Below are 10793 nucleotides of genomic sequence, written 5' to 3' on the forward strand. Positions count from 1 at the left end.
GTGATGGGGCCACGTCTCCCATCGATTCCCCAAATTTCCTCCAGAGGGCCTCCCCCATTCCTTGCCATTCTTCCTGGCGGCTGCCAGCAACATTCTTGGGGGGAGGGGCGGGCCTGCTCTGGGTTCAGGGCAACAGCAGGTGCTGGTGAGGGAGCTGACCATGCTGGGGTGGGCGGGACTGGGGGGCGAGTGGCTTGACCAAAGCCCCTTGGGCTGCCTGGCGGTCGGGGAGGGAGGGGGGACATCTGCGGAGCTCCCCTCCTCCTCGCCAGGTCACTTGCTCAGCTTCTCACAGCAAGTTAGCAGGTCGCTGGGACTGGAATCCTAGTTGCAGAGCCCCCGGTGACCGCGTTCCTGAATCTCCAGACTAGTTGACTCCTGCAGTCCCCCTCCCCGTGCTGAAGCCTGCTCCAAGCAGTTTTGCTTGGTCCTGTCACCTGGCCACCCCAGCGCCCGCCTCTCCCAGGGACAGAGTGGGAAGGCCCAGCCCCTCCACCCACGGTTGGACCGTCTGTTCTCCTAAGTCTCCGTCCAGTGCTCGGAAGCCTGGCGGAGATCTCGGGACAAAGGGACCCGATCCACACCAGGTGTCGTCCCTGGCAAGAAGCCAACAGCTACTCCAACGGGGCTTCCAGCTTTCAGAGATCCATCTCCATCCCCAACGCCCTCTCCTCCCCCAACCCCGAGCCTCACTGAACATACAGGCCTTCCAATGACTGTAACTGATGAATTTATTGAAGTCTGGGAGAGACCCGATGGTCAGAGAATAAATAAAAGACAGGGGAACGCCACAGAAACAACAGGTAGCCGGGGATGCAGGTTTGAGGGATAACTTGAATCCACACGCGGCCGGCCTCTGTGTCCGTGGTGGCCAGCGGCAGAAGCATCTGGCAGGGAGGCAGCTCGGAGGAGCCCCCGCCCCAGCCTTCCTTTGCCTGTGGGGCGTCCAATCCATGGGCAGTCGGAGCCCACAGGGAGAACGGGAGCTGGGGGATGTTTGGCAATGGAAATCGGTGGGCTGGGCTTGGCCTGAGCTCTGAGGGCAGCTGTGACAGGTCGAGGGGAGGGGGTGCAGGGACGAACACCTAGTCTGGACTGGAGGAAGCTCCTTAAGCGTTCCAAGAGTCCGCCCCTCCCCCCAGGGTAGTGGGGTCCAGAAGGATCGAAAGATCTAGAGCCAATGGCCCCAGGGGAAGGGTGGGGAGGGTCCCGGGGAAGACAGGAATTGGTGGCAGGGAGGCCCCCAGAGGAAGAGGAAGTTCTCAGGTGTGGCCTCCCCGCAGCCACCTCCTGCCTGGACGGACAGCTTGATCTCTGACTTAAAAGAGGGGGTTGGGGGGGAGGTGGAGCAGGGGGCTAGAGAACTCAGACATATAGAACCTGGGAAACAAAAGCACAATTAGAATTATTTTTAATTTTGGAAATTAAAGCATCTTCCAGCCTGAGGGCTGTGCTGGTCTGGGCAGAGGCCCCTGAAGGGAGTGAAGGCTTGGCCTCCCCGGGGTGACATTTCCTGTCTGGAAACGGTGGCAAGCACTGGGTTAATTGGTCGATAAAGGGAAAAATCTGCTTACAAAACAAGGCTTGCCGAGAGGCCCCCAGTTTGAGCAGCAGCAGCCTCTCAGACCCGAACCCGGAGAGTCCCTCTGCCTGGGTGGGAGAGGGCACTCCCAGAAATGACCCTCCCGAGCCTGCATCCTGTTCCCCGTGGCACCGAGTCCTGCAGAAGTCCGTGCTTCCGGCAGGAGAGCTGCTGCCCAGACTCCTCACGTCCGAGGCTTGAGGGCACGGGGACTCAAGTCAGAACTGAGCGTGGTCCACCTCGTCCAGCCAGGAGGCGGGGCTGGCAGGGAAGTCGGGGTAGCCCCCGCTGCTCCCAGTGGAAAGGTCGGAGCTGGGTCCGTTCCCTGCCAGCACTCTCATGGGTGGGGGCCCACCTGGGGCTCCCGTGGGCACGAGCCCCAAGCCGGCATCGGGGTACACCAAGCTGGAGAGGAGGGGCTGGGGGCCAGAGAGGCTCTGCAGGGCAGCAGGCGAAGGGGGGACGCCGTAGGGGCTGCCGGGGCGTAGCTCTCTGTACTGCTCCGGGCCGGCCAGGCCTCCGTGCTCCAGCGGGAAGCTGCCCGGGGCCCCCGAGGGCCGGCCCAAAGTCGGGGCAGGCTCTCCCAGGCTGCCGTAGAGGCCGCTGGCGGGGCCCATGTCGGCCATGGCTGGCTCGTCTGCGGTGGAAGCAGAGGGCATTGCTTAGTGCACACCTGCTGCCACCTCTGGTGCTCCTCGGTGCCCCCTGCAGGCGCCGTGTGCCCCACCAGGGCGGGTCAGCCCACATCTCTTACCCTTTCACCCCTGAGTTTGTTCAGCTCCATCCCACCTGATTCCTATGAAACTGTGGGCTCCTGTGCTGGGATCCAGTATGATCCCAAGGCTACCCAATTTTGCAGACAAGTTAATTGAGGCTCAGAGAGGCTAGGTGAGTAGCCTAAGGTCACAATGCAGCCAAACAATCTCCTAAACAAACTCTCTGAGGATGGACATTAAGAGCTGGTGGGGGAGGGGCTCTCTGCTTTGGAAAAAGGAGGTAACTGGGTTCCAGAGACGAGGGTGGACCCTCCTCCAACGCCAAGCAGCTAGGACCTTTAATCACCCCAAGACTGTGCTGCTGCCTCCCTAAAAAATTACTGTAAGTGCCAAGTGCCCTGGGTGGGGGCAGGGGGGAGCATGGTCAGACCCTCCCTCCAGGACAAAGCCTGCCAAGGGACACGCATGCAGGTCACGGGGTTTCTGTCCCCCTTCAGAAGAAGGGCAATGGTCCTGAGTGGCCAAACCACAGGGCTTGGGGATGGGCGCCAGGGTCTATAGAGACGGGACCGGAACATTGATTCCCAGGCTCCGGCAGTCAATCAACCCAACGCTCTTCCCAACTCCGCCGTACCAGTGAAGGAGACCTCCGCGTCGCTGTCCTGCCCCTCCTCCTGGACGCTGTCCTTGTCCGACTTAGAGCCGCCTCGGGCGCGCTTCATGTTTCGGAAATACTGGCCCCAGCGCTGCCGGCCCGCGTCCTTCTTGAGCCTCTTTTCCTTGGCCCGGCGATTCTGGAACCACACCTGGGGGTGGGGTGGGGGGCGGTGGGGGCCGATAAGTGGCCGCTGCTCTGGGACCCGGGGTGGCCCTTGTTTGCCAGCGGCTCGCAGGGCGAGCGGGGGCGCCGGGCGCTGACCTGCACGACGCGCATGTCCAGGCCGGTCTCGGAGGAGAGCTGCTCCCGCACGTGGCGCGCGGGCTTGGGCGAGGTGTTGTAGGCGCTCTTCAGAGTCTCCAGCTGCTTGGCTGTGATAGTCGTGCGCGGCCTCTTGGCCGTGGCCTCGGCCTCTGCACCGCGGGGGAGGCGTGAGGCTGGGCCTGCTCCTCCGGCCGCTCGGCGCTCCCACCTCCCTCGGGGCGCGCGCACGTCGGGGCCAGAGGTGCCGCCGCCGCCGCCGCTGCGACCGCCAGCCTCGCCGCCGCGGCGGGAAGGCCAAAGGGTTTTGCGGGACGCGGGTGCCCGGAGCGATGGAGGAAACGCGCTGGGCGGTGCTCCGGCCCAGCCAGGGGCGGCCCTGCGGCGGCCTTCTTTAAGGACCCAGCCGCCCTGGATCCGGGTGCAGGCGCTTCCAGCCTTGGCCCCCTACTGACAAGCGCTGCCCGCCCCCAACCCTCCCTCGCTCCTCTTTGTTCTAAGGGCGCGGGTAGGATCGGATCTTCACGGTCAAGGATTTAGGACGATAATTCAGACCCGCAGAGCTAATCCACGTAATTCAGGCCAATCTCCCTGCGCCCGGGAAGGAGGCGGCTGCTAAGACCCCAGACCCGGCTTTCTCAGAGCGGGTCTGCTAACTGTCCCGGGCTCCCGGACCTGGAGGCGGGGGCTCCCCAACGCCCCCGCCCAGAGAGAAGACGCTTAAGTTCTCGCCGCTTTGTGAGCGCTTCGCCGGGAACGCTGGAGGGAAGGATCCCTCCACACCCGACCCGGACGGGCCTTAGCCCCTCTTTGCAGGGAAGGAAAGGGGAGGGTGGGCCGTGCCCAGGCCGAGCCCCGTGACCGTCGCCCCCTCCCACTGACCTCGCTGCTTGGCTGTCTCGTAGTCTGCCTTGCACACGAGCCGGCTGTCCTCCATGAGATAGAACTCGTCGCCCGTGGCCAGCTGCCGCTTGCACACGACGCAGGCGAAGCAGTGCAGGTGGTACACGAAGTCCTGGGCGCGGCGCACCACCTGCGTGGGCGGGATGCCCAGCTGGCACGCGGCGCACTTGGTCCCGAAGCGCCTGCGGGACGCACAGGGCGCGGCTCAGAGCGGCCGCCGCTCCTTCGCCCGGAGCGGGTCGGAGAACCGCTAACGCGGTTTGGCGCAGGGTGGTTCCTGGAGGAAGGCGTCCCGGGCCCTGCCCCTGGTCGCAGAGACTACCCGCAGGGACTACCGAGAAGGGGATCCAGATGCTCTGGGGCACACAGCTGTCCTCTGTGCCCGGATGGGGGAGGTGAATTCGGAAGGGCAGGGCCTTGGCCACCGGGGCCGACGTGCAAACCCATGAGTCCTCTGCCGGGTAGGAGCCCCATCCCCACCATTAAGCACGAATACAAGACCAAAACGAAGAGGGAGCACGTCCAGTAGAGCGTTACAAATTTGGGGTTATCTTTTTAACTACTGCTTCAATGACTCACAAAATTAATTACTTTAAAAGATTGTTAGTGGGCCAGCCCAGCCGCCAACAGAGAGGCCCCGGGGGTGCCCTGTTTGGGGAAAAGGAAGGGTGTGGAGATGGGGGTTTTCAGGGCTCCAGACTTGCTTACGGTGAGGGCCCCGGGGCTCCCCTGGGTGCGCCACCCGCCCCAGGCAGCTGGCGGGCTCACTTGAAGAAGTCGTCCTTGCAGTACACGCTCTCCCCACGGCTGAAGCAGCGCTCGGCCAGCGGCGCGTGGCAGTCGCTGCACTTGAGGCACTTGCTGTGCCAGTGGCGGTCCAGAGCCTTGAGGATGAAGCGGTCCAGGATGTGCTGGTCGCAGCCGGCACACAGCGGGATCTCTGCAGGCGGGGAGGAGCCACCGCGGTCAGGGCCGCCGCACAGAGCCGGAGGCCTCCCCATCCCACCCAGCTCCCAGGACCGGGCTGCCAGGAGGCCCCCTTCCCGGCACACCCTCGTCCCTAGCCAGCTTGAGTGGCCACCCAGCTCCCCTGAGTTCAGGGAAAGTGTGGCTTGGAAGTCCGTGCCTGGCCCACAGCGGAAATCCAGGACAACTGAAGCTAGGCTTAGAAACATACCCAGGGGCAGGAGGGTATCCAGGCCACCCCCTCAGATACCCTCAACTGCAAAACGTTTCCAGTGCCCGAAGGATGCACTTTGAGCTCAAATGAAACCCTCGCCCCCAGGGCTGTCTCAGAGGCTGGGCTGGAAACCGGGTCCTTACCATCACCAGAGGCCCGGCACACGTGGGCCATGGGGCATCCACCACCCAATGGCCCTCTTTCCTCGCACAATCAGGCGCCATGGTAGCCAGAGACTTGTGGCAGGTGTGGCTGCCCAGCCCCGTGGCCCTGTCCCTAGGCTACCAAAATGAATACTGATGCCCTGCCTGTCTTTGGGCGGCCCTGGGGGTACTTGTGTGTAGACTGGACGTATGGATGCTCTGTCCTCTTGCTCAAACATCGATGCCTGAGCACACACAGTAGGCAGTTTGCCTTCCCCACAGAGACACTTGTGTTCTATTCCCCTGGGGCTGCAGGCCTCTGCGGGAACCAGGCTGGGGAAATGCAAGGCCTGCCTTTGAGAGGCACAGGTCCATGGGGGTGCTTTGCAGGGTGTTCAGGGCATGAGGACTACCTGTTAATTTAGAAAAAGTCTCCCGAGTGCAGAGAGCCTCGAGCAGGAGCTGGAACCTACTTAAATATATCACCACCTCAGCACACTCACCTCGCTGACAGTGGACCCCCTCCAGCCCTAGGCCGGCCTGGCAGCCGGCGAAAGGGCCAGCGAGGGACCTTCCTTTGCCCCATGCTGAGAGAAGAGGGAATCAACCTCCCTCCTACAGCCCCGGGCACCATGAAGGACGGGATCCCGCGTCGGGCAAAACCGCGGCCCTGGGTGCGGAGCCTGAGGATCTGCTGCCTGCCCTGGCTCCCCAACCCCGGGCGGCGATGGCAGGGCGGCGGGCGAGGACACCCGTCTTAGAGCTGGTGGCTGGACAGGCCCGCGCGGCGCGGATTCAGCACCGCGGCCCGGACAGCTCCCGGCGCGCGCTACCCGCGGAGCCCCGCGTCGAGCAAAAGCCTCTCCCGCCGCGCCCCTCGCGCTCTCGCGAAGCCCTGGCGACCCGGGCCTTACGCTGCATGGCGACTCCAGCCTTGGCGGGGTCTCCTACCCTCGGCGCTGGCGGCCCAGCACAGCCTTGCGCTTGCCTGCCGGCCCGATCCCCTCCGGCTCTCTTGAGACGTTTCACGCGGAGCCCGCGCGCCCCTCCCTTCCTGTCTCTTCGCCCTCCCACCCCTTCCTCCCAGCCCCCGTGGCCACCCCTCCCAGGAACCGTCGGAAAATAAATAAATAAAGAAGTAGGAGACGGAGGAGACCCCACAGCCTGGATGTAACCCCTTTCCCACCTGCTCTCACCCCGCCACTGCCCACCCTTCCAGGGCCAGCTCCATCCCATCCTGCGGTTCCCGCCTGCTTGGAAGCTCGTGGAGGACCATCCCAGTTCACGGGGAAGCCAAGGCGCTGGGGGTGAGCTGGGGGTTTTCCTGCAAGAGGACCAGCCCTGCCAATGGAGCAGGTGCATGTGAGTGCAGACACCAAGATTCCAGCTAAGGGAGTTCAGCCACCGGGGTCCAGCTCCACGCTGGCCCTTGTGTCTGACTTCGCCTGGAAAGTGTGGAGGGTCTGGGTGCAGGCAGCCTTCACGGAGATTCTCCTACCCCATCGACACTGGGACACACGTTTGCTCTCTGCACACTCTCCCTAAAGGAAGAGTATTTTCCAAACCAGTCCTGGGACCCAGAGGGCTCCCAGCCTGGGAGGCACCAGCGCCGCGACGAAACGCCCGACGACACAACTCCAGGGGCCCAGAGGCGAACCCGCTGCTGGGATGCTCAGGTAGGGACGCGCAGTGCTGGGGCCCTCATACCCATTCCCGCCCGCGCTCCCTAGCTCCCGCCGCCTCCGTGGCCGGGCTGAGAAGGAAGCGAGGACCGCTGAGTCTCCACGGGGTCCGCCCTCCCGGGCGCAGCCGCTCGGCCGGGGCACCCACCTCGGCGCAGGTCTTCTCTCCGCGCCAGCAGCGCCAGCAGCAGGTCGCCTCCCGCCGACTCCCGGCCCGGGACCAGCTCCCCGCGCGCCTCCATGGGTCCCGCCGCCAGCCGCCGAGGCTCTCCGGTCCTGAACTTTCCAGGGGCTCGGCGAGACCACGGCCTCAGTGGCCCCGGGCCGGCGTCTGCACGACTCCCGGCGCTGCTGGGCGCTGCGCCCGCGGGCCGCCCAGGGGCCCGGAGCCTCGGGCCGCGCGGAGGCGGAGCGGCGGGGGGGCGGGGCCGCGGCGCGGGGCGGGGCCGGGGTCGCGGAGACGCGCCGCTGGCGTCCGCGGACTCTGCGCGCCTTTGCCGGGAGAACTGCGGTGCGGGGAAACCGCCCCGAGTGCCCGGCCCAGGGATAGGGACGCGCAGGGGAGGAGCCGTGTCAGCGCTGCCCGATAGCTCTTGACCAGGCCCCGAAGCTTCCTGCCCCGGCGCCGGCTCGGGGCTGAGGCCTGGGCTCCGGCGCGAAAGCCCGCGGGTAGCCTGCCGATCAGGGAGGGAGTTGGATCCTACCGCCGCTGAGGCTCGGGCCCGAGAGGTTTCGAGCTGGGAGGCTTGGTCACAGTGCCTGATGGCATGTGCGAGACCCAAGACCCAGAAAGGGTGAGTGTGGCGCCCACGGGCTCACAGGGAAGCCGCCAGGAGCGGACCCGACCTCAGGCCTTCCTGCTCTGAGCAGCTTCTGGGCCCCATCCTGGGCACTGCAGCCCAGAAGTGGGAGTGGGGAAGCAGGGCGAGTCTCCGGAGGGAACCCAGAGTCCTCGGCTCAGACTCCACGATGCAGCCAAGGCTCCAGGTCAGGAGGGACGGAGCTGGGAATGCCGGGATCCACTCTCTTCCCTCCACACCCGCTAGCACCGGAGGAAGCCCTGGTGACCGTTTCCCCATTTCCCGTTTCTACCCCCCACCCCCAGTCCAAATAGGTGAGCTTGCAGGAACCCACCACCCTTGCACGTAGAGACACACCTACCCCGGAGGGTGCCCACCACAGGCCAGGCCACACCCCTGCGTCACCCACAGTCAGCACACAGCAGTGTGGGTCCCGGCAGTACAGAGCTTGGCGGGAGCAGGGGGCCTCCAGAAAGTGTTGGGGGACTAGGGGTTGGTACCATCCTCCAGGAGGTTCCACCTGGGAGCCCCTCAGTGATGCCCCATAGTACCCTGCCTCTGCTTGGCCTCCAGTGGCCTGGTCTGTACACTTAACTTGGAGGCCAGTGTGGAAGGACCTGGGTAGGAGAAACACAGCCCCCTCTGAGCTCCGAGCGGACCCCACATCTCAGTTTGAGCAAAGGCCCCATGCGGGCAAAGTTAAGGTGCCCCTTCACTTTGTGCTACGTTTGTTCCCCAGGACAGGACAAGGGCGTCCAAGCCAGGGAGCTGAGCGGGTGTTGGGTGCATAGGGGTGTCGGCCGTTGAGTGTCAGCTGCTGTGGAGGCCTGCCTGAGAGGGGCCATGTGTGGTCTGACTGGGGAAGGGGCGGGCGGGCCTATGCACTCGGCATCTGGCCGACTGGCCAACAATGCCTCCATTATTTCCCAACGTCCTTGTGACCGAATGGCCCTTGGGGAGTGCAGTTTGGGCAGGAGACCCAACCCAGGGCTGTGGCGCTGTGCAGTTGGGCTGGCTAGGGGGGGCAGGACTGGGCTGTGTGGGAGCTGAGAGGCGTGGGGTCGCTGGATTTTCTTGGCAGCTCTTTCTCTGCCCCATCCCCTCCCCACCAGACATGCCTGCGAGGTCCCTTCTGTCCTCCAGGCGCTCTGTGAAAAGCTGCGGGCCCTTCAGCATGGGTCCAGGCTTCCCAGGCCATCACAAGGGGGCTCCAGGCCTTCCACTTACTCAGGGGTCTGCCAGCTTCGCCCAGGTTCCCATCTCAGGACCCACCAGAAGCCTCCCCAGACTCTTTCCGCCCTGCCCTTAGTGTGTTGCACGCCTTCCTTCCCTCGCCCCTCTGCTCGCCTCTGCCCATCTGTGCCGCTTTCCCCTCTGGGTCTTCCTGTCCAGTCTGGAGACTGCAGGAGGCCATGCGGGGCTCTTACCCCTGGTCCTGCCGAAGGTGCAGAGGCCGGCGGTTGCGGGGGCCCGGGGCCGATCTCGGTCGTCCTCGAGATCCGTTTCCAGGAGCATCGAGGCCTCCGGACCAGGCCGGACCCAAGCGGCCCGGGCAGCGCTCTTTCCTTCTCCTCTGCGCCCCCGGGGAAGGCTGGGCCCTCCCCGTGTCCTGGTGCGCGGAGCGTGGTCAGACAAGTGAGCCGCTGGGCCAGGCGCTGTCCGCGGTGCTGAAGGAGGCGCGGCCGCCCACCTCCCCCGACCGCGCCTTCCGCCTTCAGCTCCTCCTGTCCGCCCTCCCCCCACGTCCCGCTGCCCCACCTTCCCAGGTCCCCGAGGCCTCCGCTCGCCCCACCCCCGCCCGTCCCTGGGAGGCAGCCTTGGGCAGCTCCATCCTGAGCTCCAGTCCTGCCTTGAGGCCGGGGATTCGCCCCAAACGGGTGCTCCACCTTGAAGTTCCTGCTCTTTCCCGCTTGCGGCCTCCAGGAAGCATCGTCCAGGCCGCCGACCCTCAGACCCCCATCGGCCTCCAGTCCAGGCTCCTGCTGAGGCTCTGGCCTCAGGAACTGCCCTGTTCAACTGTTGTTTCGGGCCTGAGGAACTTTCTGCACTCACGACCTCCCCAGCATGCAATGCCCCTAGGTCTCAGGCCGCAGCCACCTCCCACTCCCCTGAGGCAGCCTGAGGAAGGGCGCCTCGAACAGAAACTACTCGGAGGACCCACGGGCAAAGAGTGCCAAGGCACCCCAGTGACAGGGGTTACCAGATGGTACTTACATTGGCACCAGCACCACACACACCCGGGCTGGGGCGGGGGGGGGGGGGCAGAGTGTCCGCTGGTCACTCACGCCCCTGTCCGACTGGCACACCAGGGGGCTGCCCATACCCTCAGGGCGGGGTGGGTGGGTGGAGGCGCTGTCCGCGGTGCTGAAGGAGGCGCGGCCGCCCACCTCCCCCGACTGAGCCTGCTGCCCAGCTGGAAAGGCGAATTGACAGAAACTTTAGCCAGGACTCCCCCAAGCTACACTGGCCACTGGAGACCTCTCCACCACAAAACAAGGTGTGGGAGGCGGTAGAAAGAATCAACAGTTCAGCACCGGGGGCAAAGCTGAGGGGAGGGGCCGCTGGGCACTCTGGTCTGCGGGTCCTCAAGGTTCCCTGGGACTGGCGCCTGCGGTACCTGTGAGCAGGACTCCCAGGCATCTCAGTCGCCATCCCCTCCCTCTTCCCCTCTGCGGGAGAGGGGCTGTGGTCCCGCTCTCCCTCAGTCCAGCTTGGCCCTGAGAAGATCAACTATTGGGGACTTCCCATCTTTCACCTTCTGCCTATCCCTGAGCTGTCTTCCAAAGAGTTTCTGATTCAATACTGGACATTGTGAAATTTCAGAGGTCCAGTCCATACACCCTTGCCAGACACCCCATCACTGGTAGA

General features: G+C 64.9%; 1 protein-coding gene across 3 annotated transcripts; it reads right to left on the reverse strand.

Moving 5' to 3' along the window:
* Positions 1-713: 713 nt before the first annotated feature.
* On the reverse strand, positions 714-10151 carry LHX3 (LIM homeobox 3). Of its 3 annotated transcripts, none has more exons than XM_061434089.1 (6): positions 9353-10151; positions 4889-5060; positions 4100-4302; positions 3218-3369; positions 2933-3104; positions 714-2219 (listed from the first exon to the last, which is right to left on the reverse strand). In XM_061434089.1, exons 1-6 carry the CDS (start codon positions 9438-9440, stop codon positions 1801-1803), a joined length of 1206 nt encoding a protein of 401 aa, XP_061290073.1. In that variant the 5' UTR covers positions 9441-10151; the 3' UTR covers positions 714-1800. The 3 variants fall into 3 exon arrangements, with proteins under 3 accessions (XP_061290073.1, XP_061290072.1, XP_061290071.1); XM_061434088.1 differs by lacking the exon at positions 9353-10151 and adding an exon at positions 7274-7504; XM_061434087.1 differs by lacking the exon at positions 9353-10151 and adding an exon at positions 6358-6690.
* Positions 10152-10793: the final 642 nt, after the last annotated feature.

Source organism: Bos javanicus, chromosome 11 (genome assembly GCF_032452875.1).
Source record: "Bos javanicus breed banteng chromosome 11, ARS-OSU_banteng_1.0, whole genome shotgun sequence".
Classification (NCBI taxonomy): Eukaryota; Metazoa; Chordata; class Mammalia; order Artiodactyla; family Bovidae; genus Bos; species Bos javanicus.